Source organism: Trichomycterus rosablanca, chromosome 16 (assembly GCF_030014385.1).
Source record: "Trichomycterus rosablanca isolate fTriRos1 chromosome 16, fTriRos1.hap1, whole genome shotgun sequence".
NCBI classification, from domain to species: Eukaryota; Metazoa; Chordata; class Actinopteri; order Siluriformes; family Trichomycteridae; genus Trichomycterus; species Trichomycterus rosablanca.
This window is the reverse complement of record NC_086003.1, coordinates 30,894,622-30,920,736: the sequence shown is the minus strand read 5'-3', so window position 1 is coordinate 30,920,736 and position 26,115 is coordinate 30,894,622. Positions and strand designations below refer to the sequence as shown.

At 40.6% G+C, this 26,115-nt stretch overlaps 1 protein-coding gene across 2 annotated transcripts; it reads right to left on the bottom strand.

The window, feature by feature from the left end:
* Positions 1–5,718: 5,718 nt before the first annotated feature.
* On the bottom strand, positions 5,719–26,115 carry ddx46 (DEAD (Asp-Glu-Ala-Asp) box polypeptide 46). 2 transcript variants are annotated; one of them, XM_063011598.1, is made up of 23 exons: positions 26,048–26,115; positions 25,002–25,175; positions 24,132–24,209; positions 22,239–22,317; positions 21,883–22,051; positions 21,094–21,302; positions 20,784–20,894; positions 20,468–20,633; positions 20,085–20,205; positions 19,698–19,873; positions 18,581–18,702; positions 17,935–18,013; positions 15,600–15,682; positions 15,254–15,418; positions 14,994–15,156; positions 14,373–14,566; positions 13,983–14,120; positions 12,734–12,883; positions 12,233–12,451; positions 11,352–11,570; positions 8,695–8,839; positions 6,079–6,152; positions 5,719–5,910 (listed from the first exon to the last, which is right to left on the bottom strand). In XM_063011598.1, the coding sequence occupies exons 1-23, from the start codon at positions 26,062–26,064 to the stop codon at positions 5,863–5,865; spliced, it is 3,099 nt and encodes a 1,032-aa protein (XP_062867668.1). In that variant the 5' UTR covers positions 26,065–26,115; the 3' UTR covers positions 5,719–5,862. The 2 variants fall into 2 exon arrangements, with proteins under 2 accessions (XP_062867668.1, XP_062867669.1); XM_063011599.1 differs by having other exon boundaries at positions 21,883–22,048.

Here is a 26,115-nt window from a genome sequence, read left to right as displayed (position 1 = left end):
CGACCCACACCCACACACACACACACCCACACACACCCACACACACCCACACACACCCACCCACACACCCACCCACACACCCACACCCACACACACCCTGACCTCACCTTTCTCAGAATCATTCTTACCCCACCAGGTGAGATCTTGCATGGAGCTCCAGAGTGAGGGCGATTGACTGTGATCTTGTATTTCTTCCATTTTCGAATGATCGCACCAACAGCGGTCTCTTTCTCACCAAGCTCCTTGTGCAGGTCTACAATCTTGTCCCTGATGTCTTTTGATAGCTCTTTGGTCTTGCCCATGGTGGTCGAGAGATTTGAACGGAAGAAACTGATTCTGTGACAGAAGTCTTTTATACAGGGACAGGACTAATTTGTAGCCTCATGGGCACATAACCGGTCTGTGGGGGTCAGAGATCTTGCTGGTTGGTAGGGGATCAAATACTTATTTCCCTTAATTAAATACAAATTAATTAATAACTTTTATTTAATGTTTTTTTTCTGGATTTGTTGTTGATATTCTGTCTCTCTCTGTTCAAATAAACCTTTCATAAAAATTATAGACTGTTCAAGTCTTTGTAAGGGGGTAAACTTACAAAATCAGCAGGGGATCTGTGAATGGAAATTTTATATTATATTAGTTATTTGCATTAAACTCATAAGTTTATGCTTTCTTAGTTCAATTAGCAGAGGTAGAAGAGACTTTTGGAAGGTTTCTTAAGGGCAGCGATATGTTGACCTTGGCATGGGCTTCTTGCTTCCGTGGGAATTGCATGGGTGTCAGGACTGTGTGTGCGGGGGTGCACGCAGGGTTTTGATACGGGTGCATTCTTGTGGAAGTACGCCATGTTTCTAACAAACTGACTATTCTTGTTGGATGATAAGCAAGTTTGGTGTGGAAAGTTGACCTTGAGTTGGGTCGCTGGGAAGAGTTAGCCTGAAGGGGTAGTAAAGTGGGGTATAAATACTGCGATACTACAGACGGCATACGCCTCTCTCCTCTGTAAAGCTGTGTGAGCGTTTGCATTGAGAGTAGCAAAATTTAGACTTGGATTTTGTTGATGGTTGGGATGGCCAGCAAGGGTCGATGGGATGTCGACTCGGTTTAGCAGTATTTCTTGGATAGAAAATCTGCCACAGGTTGACGAACCTAGTGCAACATGTCTCCCGGGAGAAAAAACAAGTCAATACTAAACATAGAAGTTAAATATGGGATATATTTAACGAAATACGGGGTGTATTTATGTGTTTAGGTGGTGTAGAACGACCATAGAAGTTAAATATGGGATATATTTAACGAAATACAGGATGTATTTATGTGTTCGGGTGATTCACAACGGACAATTTAAATTGGGTGGATTGACACAAAAGGCATAATGGGGAGTGGCAAAAGCAAACAGAAATTTTTACTAGATATGTATGATGAACCAAATGTGTGGTTTATGGATGTTAATTATGGTGAAACAGCAGTGGCTAAATTTGCATTTTGGATAAAAGAGTGTGGTTTTTCTTCCAAAGGTAGTTTTAGTGAAATACAATTAGAAATGTTGAAAAGTTGTCAGAAAAAAAAAAAAAGAGAGAGGAAAAAAGAGATGTATTAATGTGAAGGTTTTGGTATGTAGGTTATTGAGTCTAAGAAACATGCACATAAATTACAAGTAGCATGTAAAAAGCACAAAGCAGATGTCTAGTGTGTAAAATCTGTTTCAGACCCAGACCTAGACGGGTGTCCCGGTCCGTGTCCTCCAGCACAGAGACAAGCGCAAGTTCAACAGGAAGCTGAGGCAAGAAGCCATGAGGGTGCCATTCCACCTCCTGAACAGCACCGCCCAAGATCTCCACGTCATAATCTACTAGACCTGCCTTCCAAACCTGAAGCAGGAAGCTCAGCTGTGCTAAGTACAGTGTATCACAAAAGTGAGTACACCCCTCACATTTCTGCAAATATTTCATTATATCTTTTCATGGGATGACACTATAGACATGAAACTTGGATATAACTTAGAGTAGTCAGTGTACAGCTTGTATAGCAGTGTAGATTTACTGTCTTCTGAAAATAACTCAACACACAGCCATTAATGTCTAAATAGCTGGCAACATAAGTGAGTACACCCCACAGTGAACATGTCCAAATTGTGCCCAAATGTGTCGTTGTCCCTCCCTGGTGTCATGTGTCAAGGTCCCAGGTGTAAATGGGTACAATTCTCTCATACTGGCCACTGGATATTCAACATGGCACCTCATGGCAAAGAACTCTCTGAGGATGTGAGAAATAGAATTGTTGCTCTCCACAAAGATGGCCTGGGCTATAAGAAGATTGCTAACACCCTGAAACTGAGCTACAGCATGGTGGCCAAGGTCATACAGCGGTTTTCCAGGACAGGTTCCACTCGGAACAGGCTTCGCCAGGGTCGACCAAAGAAGTCGAGTCCACGTGTTCGGCGTCATATCCAGAGGTTGGCTTTAAAAAATAGACACATGAGTGCTGCCAGCATCGCTGCAGAGGTTGAAGACGTGGGAGGTCAGCCTGTCAGTGCTCAGACCATACGCTGCACACTGCATCGACTTGGTCTGCATGGTCGTCATCCCAGAAGGAAGCTGATGCACAAGAAAGCCAGCAAACAGTTTGCTGAAGACAAGCAGTCCAAGAACATGGATTACTGGAATGCCCTGTGGTCTGACGAGACCAAGATAAACTCGTTTGGCTCAGATGGTGTCCAGCATGTGTGGCGGCGACCTGGTGAGAAGTACCAAGAGAACTGTATCTTGCCTACAGTCAAGCATGGTGGTGGTAGCATCATGGTCTTGGGCTGCATGAGTGTTGCTGGCACTGGGGAGCTGCAGTTCATTGAGGGAAACATGAATTCCAACATGTACTGTGACATTCTGAAACAGAGCATGATCCCCTCCCTTCGAAAACTCATGGCAGTTTTCCAACAGGATAACGACCCCAAACACAACCTCCAAGATGACAACTGCCTTGCTGAGGAAGCTGAAGGTAAAGGTGATGGACTAAACCCAATTGAGCACCTGTGGCGCATCCTCGAGTGGAAGGTGGAGGAGTTCAAGGTGTCTAACATCCACCAGCTCCGTGATGTCATCATGGAGGAGTGGAAGAGGATTCCAGTAGCAACCTGTGCAGCTCTGGTGAATTCCATGCCCAGGAGGGTTAAGGCAGTGCTGGATAATAATGGTGGTCACACAAAATATTGACACTTTGGGCACAATTTGGACATGTTCACTGTGGGGTGTACTCACTTATGTTGCAGCTATTTAGACATTAATGGCTGTGTGTTGAGTTATTTTCAGAAGACAGTAAATCTACACTGCTATACAAGCTGTACACTGACTACTCTAAGTTATATCCAAGTTTCATGTCTATAGTGTTGTCCCATGAAAAGATATAATGAAATATTTGCAGAAATGTGAGGGGTGTACTTACTTTTGTGATACACTGTACGTCAAAAATGGCAAAGGCTCACCTAACCTAGAAATTTCAAAGTCTGATAAAAAATGAAAGCCCAATGTTTGACACATGGTGTATTGCATGTTAGCATGTCTAAGATTTGATGTGGCTTAGATAAGTTGAATTGGGGAAAAGTTAAACAGGTGTTCGAGAATTAGGTATCAGTATTATTGAAAACTGTTAAATAATTTATGTGAAATTATTCACCTTTTGAGTTTCTTTTGACTGAGAGTTTCTGTTTTGATTATCTTATCACTCAAGTTGATAGAAGTTTTTGATGATTTAATGTCTTTTGAGTAGTTGGGTTTTTTATTTTTTTTTTATTAAATATTTTTTATATTTACTTATTTTTATATTTAATCATTTACACAAATATTTACTCACATTTATCTTACTCGTATAATCATATTTACTGGTGATTTTCAAATGTTTTCTTTTCTTTTTTCTTTCCTTTATGAAAAATTTTGAAGCATTTAATCAAGGTAGAATGGTTGTCTGATAGGCTTAATCATATAAGTCATTTTATATGTAATCATTTATTATACGAGTCATCCTGTGCTGAACCTAAGGTGTCAAGTACACTATCGCATCAGGTAGGTTGATTGGTAAGATGAGTAGGGTGTGGAATTTTCCCCAAATTAGAAATTGGTTGATAATTAGCTCATGAGAATTTTCTTGTGGGCCTAAGGGTTTTTTTGACCACCCCTGGGGGATGACAGGATGAACAAGTAGATAGCATGTAACATTTATATTAAGCAATTATATTAATAATTCTTATATTAATACTTTATTCATCACTTATGGGTTTGTGACATAGTCACAAGAAGAGGGGAATCTATTCTTAGTGATATTCTCAGAAATATTCATTTCATACTATTTTTAGGTGTGTTTACTGTATGATAACAATACCTTAAAACTCTGACAAGGGAAAGGTAGGTTTTTGACGTTAATTGTGAATGAAAAGTTTGTTAAGTATATAAAATTTTGTTTGTGTTGTCCAGGAAGGACAAAAGGAAGGATTGTGAATGGAAATTTTATATTATATTAGTTATTTGCATTAAACTCATAAGTTTATGCTTTCTTAGTTCAATTAGCAGAGGTAGAAGAGACTTTTGGAAGGTTTCTTAAGGGCAGCGATATGTTGACCTTGGCATGGGCTTCTTGCTTCCGTGGGAATGCATGGGTGTCAGGACTGTGTGTGCGGGGGTGCACGCAGGGTTTTGATACGGGTGCATTCTTGTGGAAGTACGCCATGTTTCTAACAAACTGACTATTCTTGTTGGATGATAAGCAAGTTTGGTGTGGAAAGTTGACCTTGAGTTGGGTCGCTGGGAAGAGTTAGCCTGAAGGGGTAGTAAAGTGGGGTATAAATACTGCGATACTACAGACGGCATACGCCTCTCTCCTCTGTAAAGCTGTGTGAGCGTTTGCATTGAGATTGGTCCTCAGCTGAGTAATAAATTGATTATTTGCTTTTATCATTATCCCGGTTGTCTGTGTCAATCTTTAAGGGTTATTTTGAATTCCCACAACAGGATCAAATACTTATTTTCCCCACTGTAGATTGTGAGCTCAGAATTAAAAATATAAATAAATAAAAACTACAAATGTAGGCAAGTTAAGGCAAGGTAATGCAAGTTTATTTATGATAAACTTGTAGGGCCACTGAAGGGCCCAAACACACAAGGACCTCTAACCACCTACTTACTTACTTATCTGCCTACTAGGGGCCCACTTATCCCCAGAAGAAAACAGATCTGCTGGTTCTACACAACACACTGGGTTTGGGTTCTATTAACCCATAAACTGGCTCAAGATGAAAGTAAGATAGCTGGTAAAGGCGACGGACAGGAAAGAAAAAATTTTAAACACACATCAGAAAAAATACTAATAATTTGTATATTGTAAAAGATAACTCAATTGAATGCCACCACTGATTTCAGCTGTGTACCTAAACGCCAACCTAACCCTAACCCTAACTTAACCCTAAACCCAAAGCTCTAATCCTAATCCCATAACCATTACCCCCTAATAAAACCCTAAACCTGGGTTTTTGTTTTACCTTTTTTAGTTCATCAATATTTCTGGGATGCTTACACACTCAACCCTCCTTGATTCATGCCACAGCATCTTAGTATGATTAAGGTCAGGACTCTTGATTCTGCTATTTCAATAACAAATCATTTTAAACCAGAAGAATTTTAAAATCAGCACAAACATTTATACTACAAATAATATATAAAAATACAATGGTTTTCAGTTTAAAATGTGTTTATTGTGTAAAAGAAAACCTAATGTACTGATTGTTTTACACAGAAAGCAAAATCACATCTACATCAAACTAAAAAAGCAAAATCAGATTTAATGAAGAAATAACAAACATCAAAGCGTCTCCGTCTACAGAACTTTGTATCGGCCTTTAGCCGTCGGCTGGTACGAGTTTTGCTGAAACGAAAAAAAAAAAAAAAAACAGTAAAGCACAATCAGACGTTTTTTTACATCATTATATCAATGAAATAATAATATATTATAAGAAGCAGCAGCTTCACTAATAAACCACAATCAACCATAATCCAGCACATTTAATTTAATAATAATAATAATAATAGTTACCAGGCGTATGAGTTCCTCTTTGATAAGTCGAGTAATTTCAGCCTTAGCTTTTTGTACCGCTAACTCATTAGCACCTGCAACAAATTTAGCATTTTAGGGTTACTCTAAAAATTAAATATTTTTAAATACCCATTAGAACAGTACTTTACACCACACCTCTCACAGCACAGTGATTTTACTATAGCAACAATTAGACAAAGCTGAGATATCACAGTAGCAACAGGTACACAAGCAATTATTACCATAGCAACAGTACAGTAAGATAAGCATGGCAATAATCACACAAAGCAAATATATCAGCCTATAACACAGTCAAACAGATATCAACAAAACAACCACTGCACACAGCACCACAAGTTTAGCTGCTTTCAATTGTTTACTGCTCAATGGAAACATTAGCACTAGCATTAGCACTTATTACTTAGCTGTTCACTCCAACTTACACCATCCATGTAAATTATAGTTCTGAGCAAGAAAATGATTTCTAGCGATAACAACTTGCTGAGTGTGAGTGAGTGAGTGAGTGAGTGAGTGTGTGAGTGAGTGAGTGAATGAGAGAGTGAGAGAGTGAGTGAGTGAGTGAGTGAGTGAGTGAATGAGAGAGTGAGAGAGTGAGTGAGTGAGTGAGTGAGTGAGTGAGTGAGTGAGTGAATGAGTGAGTGAGTGAGTGAGTGAGTGTGTGAGTGAGTGAGTGAATGAGAGAGTGAGAGAGTGAGTGAGTGAGTGAGTGAGTGAATGAGAGAGTGAGTGAGTGAGTGAGTGAGTGAGTGAGTGAATGAGAGAGTGAGAGAGTGAGTGAGTGTGTGAGTGAGTGAGTGAATGAGAGAGTGAGTGAGTGAGTGAATGAGAGAGTGAGAGAGTGAGTGAGTGTGTGAGTGAGTGAGTGAATGAGAGAGTGAGAGAGTGAGTGAGTGTGTGAGTGAGTGAATGAGAGAGTGAGAGAGTGAGTGAATGAGTGTGTTTAGTGAGTGAATGAGTGTGTGAGTGTGTAAGTGTGTGTTAGGGTTGGGCGATATTGCCGATTTTCATACCGTCATACCGTCTTCAGGAAATACCGCGGTATACGGTATTACCGCGGGGGGGGGGGGTTGGGGGTACACACTTGAGTGTAATTACAATATTTCAATGTTTTATTATAAAAAGATTTAACAATCTGAACGTCAAACATTGCTTATCTTATCTGATCTATAATAAATACGCATAAGTATAAATGCATGTGTATCAATTACACTTTAACACAAACATTAACACATAACATTTTGGCATTGTAATCTCTCTCTGCCCACACAAAACAGAATAATAGCGGCTAAACACTTCAATATATTCCAAAAGTTAACTGCTTACTTTATAGTTACAGATATTTCTTAAAAGTGTATGAACGTGTACGATTAGTTCTGCCTGTAATCCACAATTAAGTTCTATACCGTAACAAAAAATATGAATGTAAATGTTCATGTTGCGATGACGGTGATGTAAAATAATGTTAAAATAATTCAAAGTCCAAACATTTGAGTGGTTAACGAGAACTCTACTTTAAATATCACACAAGCTCAGTGCAAAACACGAGCACGGAAACGGTACAAATCCGATCTCTTCCCTACACACTCGCTCCCTACGCCCTATAGTGCGCTTAACATTCATAAAGGGCCAGACAATATATTTTATAATTCACATTACACGACAGGTGAGACGTTCTTTTTTCTTAATATAGCGCTTTTATTTATGAAAAAATAGTTCTTACATAGGCAGGAAAATCTATGGCAGACACAAGAGTCAGAACAGTGGATTGGGCGTAACGTTATTATTACTGTTTGCTCCTTTTTCTCAACGCTTGTGCTCGATTTACACTGAAGATATATTTAGTAAATAAGTACATGTCCGCGCATGCACGCGCTCGTGTTCATTTCCGCTTGAACTGATAAAAAATGTTGATTTTGAAAAATTAAAAGACGAGCCGTTATTCAGTTTCTGCTTGTTAGCTCACAGCTAACGCTAGCCAGTGTGGCTCTTCACTCGTCTCTCTGTGTTATCACCAGTGAGCACCCCACAGCCAATCAGCGAGCTCCAACCGCCTACCCCTCCCACCCCTCCCACCCCTCCCTTACTGTGGATGTGCGCATGTCCTAAAGTCTCAGTTTTCAGGGTAAACCTGAAGCAGAAATTTGGCGCTTCACATTTAAAAAATACCGTCACCATTTTTAAATACCGCGGTATACAGTAATACTGTCATACCGCCCAACCCTAGTGTGTGTGTGTGTGTGTGTGTGTGTGTGTGTGTGTGTGTGTATGAGTGAGTGAGAGTGAGAGAGTGTGTGTGTGTGTGTGTGTGTGTGTGTGTGTGTGTGTGTGTGTGTGTGTGTGTGTGTGTGTGTGTGTGTATGTGTATGAGTGAGTGAGAGTGAGAGAGTGTGTGTGTGTGTGTGTGTGTGTGTGTGTGTGTGTGTGTGTGTGTGTGTGTGTGTGTGTGAGAGAGAGAGAGAGAGTGTGAGTGAGTGAGTGAGTGAGTGAGTGAGTGAGTGAGTGAGTGAGTGAGTGAGTGAGTGAGTGAGTGAGTGTGTGTGTGTGTGTGTGTGTGTGTGTGTGTGTGTGTGTGTGAGAGAGAGAGAAAGGACATACTCTCTATGGCGAGATAAATTTTGCGCTCTCCCTCTTTGGGTTCTTTTCCCGGGGGGAAGTACGTTCCTCTGATGGTGATTGCAGCCTCTGAATATTCACCAATTCTCTGCAGAGCTTCCTTTGACGTCACCTTCCACCTCGCCGTCTGCACAAACACACAGTTGTGGTTAGATTGGTTAAGTTTCTTGACTAGTAATTGAAAGGTCACTGGTTTAATCCCCACCACTACCAATTTGACACCGTCAGTCCCATAAGAAAGGCCCTTAACCCTCAAATGCAGAATTGGAAAAAAGTTTAGGTTGAAATGAACAGCTTTTTAAAATATTAACTAATATGTCATTTTATTGACTTTGAGCTTTATTGCACTTAAGAAGAATTCAGCCTAAACTAGGGTTTCATTTATCAATTTAAACGTCAAACTGATAAAAAGTGTGTCAGTGCTTAATCTGTACAACCAGTAGCTGAGAATTCCTTCTTGCCAAGTAAGCACAACTAAAACTGCCAGCCTTGGAAATCAAGTAGCGTTCTCCCAAACTGCCTTTCTGTTTCAACTTAGTTTTTACTAATGCTTAAATTTTGCAGCTTTGGTCTGAGCACCATGATGCTACATTTAATATCAGTTTCACTTTTGCAGACGGTCTCTTAGTTTGTGTAAGAAAGTAAAGGTGCTCATGACGAGGGTCCAACATACAGAAAATCAAATACCAAGACCTGTGGACATGAAATTAAGGGACTGCAACACATTTCTGTCTCTAAGTGAAAATTAAAAGTGCAGAATTCAATATTTTTCACAACCCACATAAATTGTGTAATAGATTCAAATATTCCAGTTTGGATTGTATAATTCTGTTATGTGAGAGTTTAAAAATCATCCCAGATTCATACAGTGTGAACTTTGTAATTACACACACTAATCAATTTCAGGTGAAGAGCGGTGGGGCCAAAAAGTATTTAGTCAGCCACTGATTGTTCAGCCATTGAGGTTCTCCTACTTAGAAAGATGAGAGAGGTCTGTAATTTTCATCATAGCTACACTTCAACTATGAGAGACAAAATGAGAAAAACAATCCAGGAAATCACATTGTAGGATTTTTAAAGAATTTATTTGTAAATTATGGTGGAAAATAAGTATTTGGTCAATAACAAAAGTTCAACTCAATACTTTGTAACATGACCTTTGTTGGCAATGACAGAGGTGAAACATTTCCTGTAAGTCTTCACCAGGTTTGCACACACTGTAGCTGCTATTTTGGCCCATTCCTCCATGCAGATCTCCTCTAGAGCAGTGATGTTTTGGGGCTGTCGCTGGCCAACACGGACTTTCAACTCCCTCCACAAATTTTCTATGGGGTTGAGGTCTGGAGACTGGCTAGGCCACTCCAGGACCTTGAAATGCTTTTTACGGAGCCACTCCGTTGCCCGAGCGGTGTGTTTGGGACCATTGTGATGCTGGAAGACCCAGCCATGTTCCATCTTCAATGCTCTCACTGATGGAAGGAGGTTTTGGCTTAAAATCTCACGATACATGGCTCCGTTCATTCTTCCCTTAACACGGATCAGTCGTCCTGTCCCCTCTGCAGAAAAACAGCCCCAAAGCATGATGTTTCCACCCCCATGCTTCACAGTAGGTATGGTGTTCTTGGGATGCAACTCAGCATTCTTCTTTCTCCAAACACGAGTTGAGTTTTTACCAAAAAGTTCCATTTTGGTTTCATCTGACCACATGATATTCTCCCAATCCTCTTCTGGATCATCCATATGCTCTCTGGCAAACTTCAGACGGGCCTGGACATGTACTGGCTTAAGCAGGGGGACACGCCTGGCACTGCAGGATTTGAGTCCCTCTCGGCGTAGTGTGTTACTGATGGTAGCCTTTGTTACTTTGGTCCCAGCTCTCTGCAGGTCATTCATCAGGTCCCTCCATGTAGTTCTGGGATTTTTGCTCACCGTTCTCATGATCATTTTGACCCCACGGGATGAGATCTTGCGTGGGGCCCCAGATCGAGGGAGATTATTAATGGTCTTGTATGTCTTCCATTTTCTTACAATTTCTCCCACAGTTGATTTATTCACACCGACCTGCTTGCCTATTGTAGATTCACTCTTCCCAGCCTGGTGCAGGTCTACAATTTTCTTCCTGGTGTCCTTCGACAGCTCTTTGGTCTTGGCCATGGTTGAGTTTGGAGTCTGACTGTTTGAGGCTGTGGACAGGTGTCTTTTATACAGATAACGAGGTCAAACAGGTGCCATTAATACAGGTAACGAGTGGAGGACAGAAGAGCTTCTTAAAGAAGAAGTTACAGGTCTGTGAGAGCCAGAAATCTTGCTTGTTTGTGGGTGACCAAATACTTATTTTCCACCATAATTTACAAATAAATTCTTTAAAAATCCTACAATGTGATTTCCTGGATTGTTTTTTCTCACTTTGTCTCTCATAGTTGAAGTGTAGCTATGATGAAAATTACAGACCTCTCTCATCTTTCTAAGTAGGAGAACCTGCACAATCAGTGGCTGACTAAATACTTTTTGGCCCCACTGTAGTTAGTGCGTGTGTGTGTGTGTGTGTGTGTGTGTGTGTGTGTGTGTGTGTGTGTGTGTGTGTGTGTGTGTGTGTATCTACTGTGTATCTATAATTGTGTGTGTTTTTGTGTGTGTACCTGGGGAAAGTCATTGATCTCCAGTTCCTCTTCGTATCTTTTGACGGTTTCGGTTTGCTCTGCACTCTGTCGTTCCTCCTCCAGTTTCTCGATGGGCGTGTAGTTCAGTTTGGCGTTGATCTTCTCAGCCAGCTGCTCTGCGATGGTTTTGGCAGAAATGGAGGGTGCGATCATGGTTCCCCCTCGCAGGATGGCATTAGTAGCCTGCTGCATCACATCCTAAAATTCACATAATCAATACGTGATCAGTACACATTAAATTGATCAGCAGCCTCGTATTAGATTTCTAGAACAGATTGTTTCAACAGAAAACTGTACAAAAACTAAATATTACATTTACAGCATTTGGTTGACACTTTTATCCAAAGTGATTAACAACCAGTTGAGGGTTTAGGGCTTTGATCAAGGGCCCATTAATGGCAGACTGGCACTTGTGGGGCTCGAACAAGTGACCTACTGATTAGTCCCTATGCTTTAAACGCTGAGCTGCCACTGCCTTTACAGAACACAGGAACTTGAGACAGTACGGTATGAACATACAAATGATTTTAATGTTCTGCATCTTTGTAGTTTTAGATAATCCGTCATTACTGTAAAAAAATTAATTATTTTGTGGATTTTAAAGCACAGTCATGATTACTTTAAGTTTATGATTATGCTGCTGTTAGTAAGTACAACAGAATCAAGGAAAAAATCAAAGGTAACTTTTATCATTAAACAGCAAATAAAAGTTTATTAAATTTTTGATATTGTAATGTAGCTGAGATGAAACAATATATTTTGTATTAATCAGATTCAGAAATGACATTATTTACAAGATTAAAAACTCAAACTCGGCATCATTACAACTTCCTGTATTTAAGGTGAATCAAATCCTTTACCTGTGCTTCTGCTCCGAGGTTCTTCTGGGCGTTGATTTTTATTGCCAGTTTTTTGGCCACTTCCAGTTTCTGGATGTTTCCTGGTGACGGCGCGGCGAGGCCGGCGAGTCCTGCAGCAGGCGCTGTGAGTCCTGAAGCTGAAGGGATGGCGCCACCCGGAGCTGCCAAATCCTTCACCCGCTTCTTTGAGTTAAACATGCTCTCGATCTGCTCATCAATCTGAGAGGAGAACCAGGAGAACCAAAAGCCCAAATGAGAAGAAATAAAACTGCACACTGACGGTCACAAACTTTACTGATTAGCCGTTATTAAACTCTAATCACTCTTGCTAATTAGCTTTAACCATTTAATTAGGCACACAGTCAGCACTGCTAATTAGCTCCAGTTAGCTTCTGTCGATTACACCACATCTAATAGCTTTACAAAAAAAACATGTTTTTTAATTAATTTCTTACTTTTATTTATTCTCAATAACACTTAAGTTTGTATCATGTGACTCACATCGAGGGCGGTGTCCTCATCATCAGAGTCGTGAAGCCCGAGCGCAGCTTTTTGTAGCTTTTTCCTTTCATTAGCGAGAGCGTGCTCAGTCTCATCAAACTTAAAGCCCTTCCCCGAAAATCCACTGCTGCTCTTAATGCTTTTCCCCTCCTGTAACCACACACACACACACACACACACACACACACACAGTAACACACAGTAACACACAGTAACACACACACACACACACACAGTAACGCACACAGTAACGCACACAGTAACGCACACAGTAACGCACACACACACAGTAACACACACACACACAGTAACACACAGTAACACACAGTAACACACAGTAACACACAGTAACACACAGTAACACACTGCTCTCCTTCTGTTTTCAGAGCATCACAGCACATGATCACCTGGATTCTCTAACACTACCGGGTTATTCTGTGCTGCTGAGTTTCAGACACACATCCGGATCTTTCACCATACATAATATTGTTAATTGATTCAGAAAATATGGAGAAATCTCAGTCTGTGTAAAGCAGGGCCAGAAGCTACTGCTGAATGGGCGTGACCTTTGAGCCCTCAGATTGCACCTCATAAGAAACAGTCATGTTACAGTGATAAATATAGTCACAGAGGCTCATGAGCACTTCAGAAAACCAGTGTCACTTAATACAGGTTACCGCTGAATCAAGAAATGCAACCTGAAAATCTATTACACAAATAGAAAACCATACATCAATTCTATACAGAAATTCAGCTTGTGTTTAGCAAAAACAGACGCCGACTTCTGCATTCCAAACACAACAAAACGTCTAGGCTAGATCAGTAAAAAGTGTGAAAACCAAAATGTCATATATATATATCATGTCAATATAATCATTTCAAAGCTTCCACACAACATTAATTCATAGCATCATCAGCAGAGCCACATCAAATATATTGGAACTAAAACACTTTTTTGATGGGATCTAACAGCAAGGGTGCAGAATTTTGCATAAATCTGCATTTGAATAAAAATGATCTGTAGTTAATCATTAATAAAAACATTTTGTTTTAATACCACTAGAGCAGCATTTTAGCAAATTACTAATGGAATGCTAATAACACTACAGCTTTAGTCTTTTATCCTCAGAAAACTAAACTATCACATGCTAATCTAACCATCATCCCACACCACAGTACCAGGGGCTCATGCACATCCCCCCTCCCAGAACATCAATAAAAACCCAAAGGAAAGAGGGGAACTCCTTACCGCTTTCTGCTGCTCTTTAAATGAGGCCCAAAGCTGCTCGAGCTCTGGAGGAACCGCCGACCCCGACAGCTCCAGAGCTCTGATGAGGTCACCGGCGTACCGCACCTGATTCTCGGTGATAAATGTATAAGCGTAACCCTGCCAACAGAACACACACCAATAACATCAATACACACACACACGTTAACACATAGTAATGTTTACACACTATCAACATGACATTATTACCAACAACAGAAAGGATAAAGATCAAAGCAGTATTGCAGACATAAAAAATATTGGGATAAAAAAATTGAGCAATATTATTATAAGCACACAAATAACAACAGGAACTTCCTGTTTAATAATTACACACTATTTCAAACTAAATGTATTATTACTATTATTAACCTTATTTCCAGCTCGACCAGTCCTCCCTGCACGGTGAACATAGTCCTCATAATGGTTGGGGCAGCTGTAGTTCACCACCAAGATCAACTGCTTCACATCCAATCCTCTGGCTGCTACTGATGTCGCCACCATCAACCGACATGCGCCGCTCTTAAAATCATTAATTATACTGTCACGATCGTACTGATCAATACCTGAGAAACACAAACCAGTGACACAGATATCCAGTCAGATTACTACAATTAATAACGGACATTAATATCACTGTGTTCAAATAAGCAATTCATTTATCTAATGTTTAGTTTTTCTGTTTAATATTTTCATGATTGACTACATGGCATGACATAAAAATAGAAGACAAAGAACATAGTGTTATTATATTTTATTATTGTTTTAACTGTTTATACAAACATAAGATTAGTGTTAATCAAAGCAGCACAAGATACAAACGTCCTTCAGCTTTACAGATGGAAGGACCAGAAACTTTCTATAAATATTATCATTATTTAAACACATTTTAGTCATTTAAAAGAAGGTAAATGTAATTATACATTTGTTTATTTAATGCCATGTCAAGTGACAGAAGTGTGTGTGTGTGTGTGTGTGTGTGTGTGTGTGTACCTCCGTGCAGGGACATGCAGGGATAGGAAGCCTTCATCAGGTCTTTCAGGACAGCATCAGCATGTTCCTGTTTATCTACAAATATAATGACTGATCCTTTCTCCTGATAATGTCCCAAAATCTCCAACAGTTTCAGGAACTTCTTCTCCTCCTCAATCACTATCTGAACACACACACACACACGCACATTATACACATATGGTACACACACACATAACTGTAGTGTGTGAGTGTATGGTCTGTAGTTCATGAGTTCTCACCACATGTTGCTCCACATCTGAACACACCACACTCCTCCCCCCGACCAGAACCTCGATGGGTTTGTTGAGGATGCGACGAGCTAAAGCCTCCATCACTCTGGGAAATGTTGCTGAAAACATCACTGTCTGTCGATCCGGCCTTACATTATCTACTATACGCATCACCTACACACACACACACACACACACACACACACACACACAGTTTGTTAGTAAGAGAGTGTATCACTATTTTGTAAAATTTCCTGTCAGAATGAGACTTTTGATCAGTGACTGAACAGTTTGTGTTGAGTTTGTGAGATTTGTGTTTGGTTGGTGCTGTTATTAGGAAATTAAAAACATTCACCTGCGGCTCGAAGCCCATATCAAACATCCGATCAGCTTCATCCACCACCACGTATGTAACTCTGCGCAGGTTCGTCACTCGTCCTAAAATTCAAATCAACAATAATGTTAATAGTTACAGTGTATCACAAAAGTGAGTACACCCCTCACATTTCTGCAGATATTTAAGTATATCTTTTCATGGGACAACACTGACAAAATGACACTTTGACACAATGAAAAGTAGTCTGTGTGCAGCTTATATAACAGTGTAAATTTATTCTTCCCTCAAAATAACTCAATATACAGCCATTAATGTCTAAACCACCGGCAACAAAAGTGAGTACACCCCTTAGTGAAAGTTCCTGAAGTGTCAATATTTTGTGTGGCCACCATTATTTCCCAGAACTGCCTTAACTCTCCTGGGCATGGAGTTTACCAGAGCTTCACAGGTTGCCACTGGAATGCTTTTCCACTCCTCCATGACGACATCACGGAGCTGGCGGATATTCGAGACTTTGCGCTCCTCCACCTTCCGCTTGAGGATGCCCCAAAGATGTTCTATTGGGTTTAGGTCTGGAGACATGCTTGGCCAGTCCATCACCTTTACGTTCAGCCTCTTCATTAAAGCAGTGGTCGTCTTAGAGGTGTGTTTGGGGTCATTATCATGCTGGAACACTGCCCTGCGACCCAGTTTCTGGAGGGAGGGGATCATGCTCTGCTTCTGTATTTCACAGTACATATTGGAGTTCATGTGTCCCTCAATGAAATGTAACTCCCCAACACCTGCTGCACTCATGCAGCCCCAGACCATGGCATTCCCACCACCATGCTTGACTGTAGGCATGACACACTTATCTTTGTACTCCTCACCTGATTGCCGCCACACATGCTTGAGACCATCTGAACCAAACAAATTAATCTTGGTCTCATCAGACCATAGGACATGGTTCCAGTAATCCATGTCCTTTGTTGACATGTCTTCAGCAAACTGTTTGCAGGCTTTCTTGTGTAGAGACTTCAGAAGAGGCTTCCTTCTGGGGTGACAGCCATGCAGACCAATTTGATGTAGTGTGCGGCGTATGGTCTGAGCACTGACAGGCTGACCCCCCACCTTTTCAATCTCTGCAGCAATGCTGACAGCACTCCTGCGCCTATCTTTCAAAGACAGCAGTTGGATGTGACGCTGAGCACGTGCACTCAGCTTCTTTGGACGTCCAACGCGAGGTCTGTTCTGAGTGGACCCTGCTCTTTTAAAACGCTGGATGATCTTGGCCACTGTGCTGCAGCTCAGTTTCAGGGTGTTGGCAATCTTCTTGTAGCCTTGGCCATCTTCATGTAGCGCAACAATTCGTCTTTTAAGATCCTCAGAGAGTTCTTTGCCATGAGGTGCCATATTGGAACTTTCAGTGACCAGTATGAGAGAGTGTGAGAGCTGTACTACAAAATTGAACACACCTGCTCCCTATGCACACCTGAGACCTAGTAACACTAACAAATCACATGACATTTTGGAGGGAAAATGACAAGCAGTGCTCAATTTGGACATTTAGGGGTGTAGTCTCTTAGGGGTGTACTCACTTTTGTTGCCGGTGGTTTAGACATTAATGGCTGTATATTGAGTTATTTTGAGGGAAGAATAAATTTACACTGTTATATAAGCTGCACACAGACTACTTTTCATTGTGTCAAAGTGTCATTTTGCCAGTGTTGTCCCATGAAAAGATATACTTAAATATCTGCAGAAATGTGAGGGGTGTACTCACTTTTGTGATACACTGTATTAACATTACAGAACTGAACCCAGTGCGGTAAAGCTAAACCACACTAACGCATATTTTCTTGCGTACCATCCACTCGGCACAGAGAACCTGTTAAACAAACATTAAACACAGCGGATACGCAGCACCCTCACCTGGAAAACACACATTACAGATTATCGTGCATGTGTGGGATAATATAGCGCCTCCTGCTGGTCATTATTAGCTCAACGTCCAATAAACATTTACTACTGAAGCAGTTATTAATTCCATCAGCAGTAAACAATCTACTGTACACTCCAAAATACTGCGGCTGTGATTATAACTACATAAATCATTTATAACAATAAATAAATCATTACACAACTTCTACGTATATTCATTAACATAGCAAACAAACAGAACAGTAAATACAATTACATGAATAGTGTGTGTGTGTGTGTGTGTGTGTCTGTCTGTCTGTCTGTCTGTGTGTGTGTGTGTGTGTGTGTGTGTGTGTGTGTGTGTGTGTGTCTGTCTGTCTGTGTGTGTGTCTGTCTGTCTGTCTGTCTGTCTGTGTGTCTGTCTGTCTGTGGGGGGAACATGGTTCAGACTTACCACTGTTAGCTCCCAACATGTCGATCATTCGGCCCGGAGTACAAACAATGATTTCAGCTCCACGCTTCAGTTCTGCTATCTGCGCACACACACACACACACACACACACACACACACACACACACACACACACACACACACACACACACACACACACACACACACACACACACACACACACACACACACACACACACACTTATTTTTAGTACAACTTTAGACTTAAACACATTACGACTTTTAAATTTCTACTTAAGAACTTAAACAAAGAGTAATTCTAATAAAGCAGATGCTGTAAATAAAAACATTCTGACCATGCTGAACCACATTTCATAATTAAAGATGATTGTGATTGGTTTGGGTAAGTGCTGGATTAATTCTGTTGAAAGTTCATTTATTTATTCATTTCAGTTCATTTCAGCAGCTGGTTGATTTGAACTGAGCAGAGTTACACATTTCTACACACAGCAGAGATCAGTACCAGTTTGTTTTAGAGAACGAGGGCTACCGTTCTGCTAAACACAGCAAAAAAAACGTTATCATACATTTTTATGAGTTAAATCATTAACAACGAAATTATTACGCATTAAAATCACAAATTAAAGTCGGTCGGTGTGTCATTATGAAGCCGGTCGGGGGTACGTACCTGCTCACTAATGCCTGTTCCACCATACACACACACCACCCTCAGACCAAGAGGTTTGGAGAACTTCTTACACTCTTTAGTGATCTGCAGAGCCAGTTCTCTAGTGGGGGTCATGATCACCGCTACACACATGGAGAAACAGAAAGAGAAACTCAGTGCTGTGTGTTTATGATTCTTTTCACTGACCAACTTTTTAACACATTTTAAGTTGCCTGCAACAGACTCAAAAAATTGGGAATAAGAGTGAAACATTTCTAGAATATTCAAGTTACATTATTCTGAATTGTTCCACAATAAGCAGGTAAAATGAGGTAAGAGGATTAAGGAATCGGGGTTAGAGTTATGATACTAGTTAAATGATCAGAATCAGAATCAGATTTATTGGCCAAGTATGTGGATACACACAAGGAATTAGTTTCCGGCTGATGGTATCTCTCTAGTAATAATACAGTGTACAAGCAATGTACACATTAAACACAAAAACACAAAGTTATACAAACTATAAGATTAAGATAAGATTGATGTTAAGATTGATGTTATTGAACACAGCACCACATTTATTATCTGAGTCGGTGTTTATATATTTTGGACCCAGCAGATCTTTCACATTGTGCTCCAATAATTCAGCCAAAGAACTGTTGCAGAAATGTACACTTACTCTATGAGTATGTAAATTGAACAGTTAGACCTCAACTGTATGTAAAATATATTACCAAAAGTATGTGGACACCCTACCTAATTACTGAGTTCAGGTGTTTCAGCCACACCCATTTCTAAAAAAAATTATAAAACTAAATCCTATAATATTATGGCAGCTTAGTGGTTAGGGTACTGGACTACTAAACAGAAGGTCACTGGTTCAAGCCCCATCTCTGACAAGCTGCCATTGTTGGGCCCCTAATCAGGTTCCTAATCTTTTAATGATTGCATAGTATGAATAATAAAATTATGAATTTCTGTGACATTGTGGCAACAGGTTGGGGAAGGACCTTTTCCTTAAAGAACTGTAATGATGAGTTGTAGAAGAATTCCAGTTAACTTTATATGAATGTCCATGTTTCTGCATTGGGACTCATGTTTATCCACAGTGTGAATGTGTGTGTGTGTGTGTGTGTACCTATAGGCCCCTCTCCCTCATCCAGTGGTGTCTGATCCAGAATATGGCGGAACATGGGCAGCAGGAAGGCAATGGTTTTTCCACTTCCTGTTTTGGCAATGCCAATAAGGTCACGTCCTGACATGATAGTGGGAATGGCTTGAGCCTGGATGGGCGTCGGCTTCTCATAGTTATGTCTGAGAAACACACACACACACACACACACACACACACACATCAACCCTTTATAAGTATTCACAGAACTAGTGCAGATCTTACCTCACTTTACTAAAATTTCACTGGATGTCATAGAGAAAAAGAAGTGTTTAAAATAGGCAATAATTAAATCAAAAAGAGGAGGGAGAGAATTTTATGTCTAATTAAGAGAGAACTGAAGAATGTTCTCACTTTTTAAGAGCATTTAGAACTTTCATGGAGGTTCCACACTGCACCCAGGTCTTTATGGGTTTAGGACAACCTTTCCCCTTCACTGTGATCCCCTCTAACTCCAACCGGTACTCAATCACCTCTGTAACACACACACACACACACACACACACACACACACACACACACACACACACACACACACACACACACACACACACACACACACACACACACACACACACACACACACACACACACACACACACACACACACACACACATACACACATACATACAAAATCTGGTTACAATAATCTAGAATCAGTGTGAGTTTAATATTTCTCATTAAACTCCATGTTTGTCTCCTGTGGCAGTAAATGTAATGGTTATTAGAGCCGTACCCTCTGGTGTCATTCTGGCCAGTTCAGGAACTTCTACATAGAAATTTTTGCGGTATGGTTCATACTGAATCTTCTGATGATCCACCGGCTCCAATACTTTCCTTTGTTTGGTCTGGAAACCAGTAAGAGCCGTCTGGAGATCCACTTCCTCTTCCTCAGACGAGTACTACACACAGTAAACACACAGTCAATGATCTGATGGATTATCCCATAGAGAGAACATTACAGGATCTAATCCCAGTTAAACATAACATTAACATGGAGCTCCTGTGATGTTCTGCATGTGTGATAATCAGCAGACGGTGAGTGTTTGTACCTCCATGGCATCCTGATCGTTCTCCATCAGTTCTCCTTTCTTCTTGGTGGTGTGAGGAGTTTTCTTAGTTTTTACCACCGTCACCACCTTTGTTACAGTCATTCCACCCTTCTGTAAACACACACACAATTTGAGAAATGAACAATTATTAAATGTCAGATAATTAATCAGAATAAATCTGAATTACAGTAAAACTTAATTATTTTCCTCCTTACATTAATAAAAAGATAACCTACACACCGTCACAAACGTTTGCATTAAACTGTATAAGTGCTTCATTAAAGAGATTCAATCACTGCCTGTATCTCACCTTATCATTTCCTCCCTTCATGGTCCCCATGTTAAATTTCTTCACTTCCTCCTTCACCTCCTCCATGTAGGCATCCAGAGGATCCAGCTCCTCCTCACCATTCTCCTCCTTCACCTTCTCCTCTTCCTCCTTCTTCTCCTTCTGATTCTCTTCCTCCTCATCCTCACCATCATCATGTTCTACTGAGGCTGGACCTTCCTCATCATCATCTATACAAGTACACGTTCATGTCATCATCATCATCTTCATACATTTACATTTTCAGCATTTAGCAGATGCTTTTATCCAAAGCGACTTACACAATGAGCAATTGAGGGTTAAGGGCCTTGCTCAGGGACCCAACAGTGGCAACTTGGTGGTGGCGGGGCTTGAACCGGCAACCTTCTGTTTACTAGTCCAGTACCTTAACCACTGAGCTATCACTGGCCCCTCATACCTCTTTCTGATTACTTGTTACTGTGTGGACATGCTTAAGGATCTATACCAATTGGTACTGAGGTAGCAATTACCTTAACACCATTACAGTAACCCTGAAAGGAATGTAAGAGCATCTGCCCTTGAGCTAGAGCTGAAGTGTAACTGGAATATGCAGCAGAATAATAATAATAAAGTTCTGACTGGAAACCAGTAAAAGTGCCGTGACCTGGGTTAGTGGAGGTCAGATTCCACCACAGTAATGTAATGAGTTCTTCAATCATTAAAGGAAGGGGGCAAATACTTTTTCACACCACTGTATTCAGTCAGCCACAGTATAACGGTGCTGATAAATGAACACGATGTCACACTGACCATCATCATCCTCCAGACTCCATTTCTTGCCCTGCTTCATCTCCTCCAGCTCCTTTCTAATCTCTCCAATGTTCTCGATGGCTTTCTTCCTCTGTTCCTCTCTCCACTTCTCCACTCGCTCCTTCCTCTTCCTCATCTCCTCCTCCAGAGTCGTCTGATCAAAGTCCTGCTGCAGCACACCAACCAGAACACCGGTTCAAATTAAAAAACAAACCACAATAAAACAGAATAAAACTCACTAATCACCTCCGACATTAATACAGAAAAAAAAATCTATTGTGTTTATGTAATTCTATACACTGTGGGGTGTCATTTCAATATTTATTTATTATCTGCTCCCACACACGAACACTTACATCCTCCACTCGTTCCTCCTCCTTCTCCTCTTTCTTCTTCTTTTCTACCACCTGATCACCTGCATCAGACTTTTCTTTACTGTAATAAACACAAACATCATCATCACAATCAAAATCAGACCGTGTTTTATAGAAATGTAACAATTAATGAAAGTCTCCTGTGACTGGATAATTAAAACAAAGACAGAAATAGAGATTAATTCATTTTTAGCCCCTAGTTTTCAATTTTAAACTTGCACCAGGCCCAAAACCATGTATGGCTCACCTGACTGTGGACAGTGTATTGCACACCTGATTTTGTGGTTCTTAAATTACAGTTTATCACCATGACCATATTTCCCTCAGGTGCTGTTACAGGTTCTTGTTTAAAAACCCAACAATAAACAAGAATTTGAACCCACAACCTTCTGAATTGTACTTTGGAGCCTTAACCACTGAGTCAGTTCTGTCCTGAATATTTTATATAAATGTTTTTACTAAATGGGGCTCTAATTAAAGATCAGGAAGCTGCAGTATGTAACTCTCATGTTAAAGATTAAAGCAGTGATGAGTAGGGCTGGGTATCGCCACTAATTTCCTGGATCGATGCGATTCCGATTCACAAGGTCCCGATTCGATTCGATCTTCGACTTTCGATTCGAATTTTCGATTCAACACATTTAGGCATATTTGAGTTACATTAACAGGTTTTGTTTAAATATGTACAGATGTTCAGAGAACCAATGTGATAATTGTACAAAAAACACTCATTATTAAAAATATTTGTTTTTACATAAATAAGTAATCCACAACAAAAAACAGTAACATACATTTTTTTTTTTAATTATTATTTTATATGTCTAACACGCTACAACAGTGTAAATGTAATGTAAACATACACCTGGCTGTTTGCACAGCTTATGCCAAGTTCACACTACACGACTTTCTGATTTGCCGGGTCGCTGTACAGTTCACACTGCACGACTGATGGGTGATGGGGGGGGTTTCACATCTACACCATCTATCACCAGGAGGAATCTCAGATGAGTCTGTCTGCTCTCCCAGACTACGTTTTGTCACAAAAACACACGTGAGAAGTGACGAGGGGTTTAATGAAACCACGTCCTAAAATACACTCCAACAAGTAGCGAGCGATCAAAGTTTGTGCTCTGATGAGCAGCGTAATATCAAAGAGAAAAAAATAAAGGAATCTGAGTGGATTTGGCAACACGACCAACAGGGATTGTTCTGAAGTTGGAGGTTAATAAATATTTTGTTTTGTAGAGAACGATAACTAAATTACGCTCCTGCTCCACTTGTTTACAACCTCTCCCGTGTGTTTCCCCTCGCTGTTTCACATTGATTAAGAGCCGAGTTGCTCCCGAGCCGGCAAATCTAGCGCAGACCAGTCACCGAAAATCAGGGCAGAAATCATGTAGTGTGAACCAGGTATTACTGGAGCTTCTGCCATGCTGGACTGATGTGCAGGTCAGATCTCGTTGCACGAAAAAACACTGGCTGGTCACGCGAGATTAAAGAAGGTAACAGATTTCCGTGTGCACCGTAAAAAGGGGCGTGTTTAAAAGATCGATCTCGCGTTTATATGAATCGATATCGGATCATTCAAATAAAGATCGATTCGAATCGAAAAATCGATTTTATAAACCCACCCCTAGTGATGAGTGGTATTGATCATCTCAAAGTCTAATATTGTACATTTATATGTTGTAACCTGTTCATCACTGACTGATTTAACAACCTTAAATAAACTGAAATATTCTTTTAGCAGGTACCGACTCGCCTCTATAGATTTAGATTCATCTGCAGCACATTACTGAATCTTCGACTGCAGGTGGTTTTAATAACACGTCAATCAGAAACACCAGAAATGTAACTGATGTGCTGGTGCTGTACCTGCGTCCTTTACTCCGACTCCTGGACCTCCTGCGCTCACGACTTCTGGTACGTTTATGCTCACGACTCCTCGACCTCCTGTGTGCACACACACACACACAGACACACACACACACACACACAGACACACACACACACACACACAGACACAGACACACACACACACACACACAGACACACACACACACACAGACACACACACAGACACACACACAGACACACACAGACACACACAGACACACACACACACAGACACACACACAGACACACACACAGACACACACACACAGACACACACAGACACACACACACAGACACACACACACACACACAGACACACACACACACACAGACACACACACAGACACACACACAGACACACACAGACACACACAGACACACACACACACAGACACACACACAGACACACACACACACACACACAGACACACACACAGACACACACACACAGACACACACAGACACACACACACAGACACACACACACACACACAGACACACACACACACAGACACACACACACACAGACACACACACACAGACACACACACACAGACACACACACACACACACACACAGACACACAGACACACACACACAGACACACACAGACACACACAGACACACACAGACACACACACACAGACACACACACACACACAGACACACACACACAGACAGACACACAGACACACAGACACACAGACACACAGACACACACAGACACACACAGACACACACAGACACACACACACACACACACACACAGAGACAAAAACAGAGAGAAACAGTGAGCAGCAGGAAGGTAAATGTACAGTATTTTGATATCATAATTTTGAAATAAAGAACCTCTGTCTTTTGCGTTCTCTGGATCGAGATCGACGTCTGTCTCTGCTTCGAGAGCGTTCTCTCCTTCCTCGATCTCGAGCTCGATCATCTTTCTTAGAACGTTTAGAATTGGGAGAACGGCTTTTAGAGCGACTGCCAGACCGACCTCGTGACGACGAACGTTTCCTGTAATGTCTACAAACAAAAAAGAAGCAATTATTAACATTAATTAATCATATTTGTTAATAGTTGTCATGGTGGTGCAGCTGGTAATGTGGGTGTTGCACAGCAACATCAGTCATGAGGACCTGGGTTTAATCTTCACCTTCAGTCCGTGTCTCTGGGATGTTCTTACTGCGTCTGTGGGAGTTTTCTGTGGGAGTTTTCTGTGGGCGCTCTGGGGTCACCAGCCAAACACATACAAAAGATGAATTGGCTGCCTGAACCCCAAAGCAAATCAAATTGGTGTCCCGTGTTTCTATGTGACACCGGACTCACTGTGACCCGCTGATGGTGGTTAATCCTTATTATATATCCCTAATATTTATAATAATAATGACTATTCTACTTGTTAAATGTACAGATGCACAGGAAAGTGAAAATGAATGATTGGAAGTCCAAAACATCATCTTATAACCGAGCTCCTTTTTAGTTTTGATTTATTTTGTTTTATTTTACATTAAATTTAAATTATAAGGATTTAAAAATCACCACAATTATCAGAACGTTTGAAAATAAAGGAGAATAAAAAAATTTGTAGCGAAATTCAGTATTTTAATAATACGCTGAACAGAATTCTGTAACTTCACTTTAAATAAGCATTTATTATTGTATTATTATTTTTAACTTAATTATCGTATGAAATGTTTTTATTTATATAACAGTGATGTTATTCACAGTTAGCACTAATGCTAACCATATTACTGTTAGCATTAGCATGGAGTAAGCACTATCACTAGATGAGTCTCAGCTCAGTTGTGCTCAATTATATCAGCTCATTATTTTTCTAACAGTTTAATAAATAAATTACTACAAAAATTAATAAGAATAAAAACGCTTTTACTCACCGAGACTCGCGACCCATACTGCACCACAACGTTTATCCGCTCTTCTTCTAGCGCTGTTTGTGTGTTTA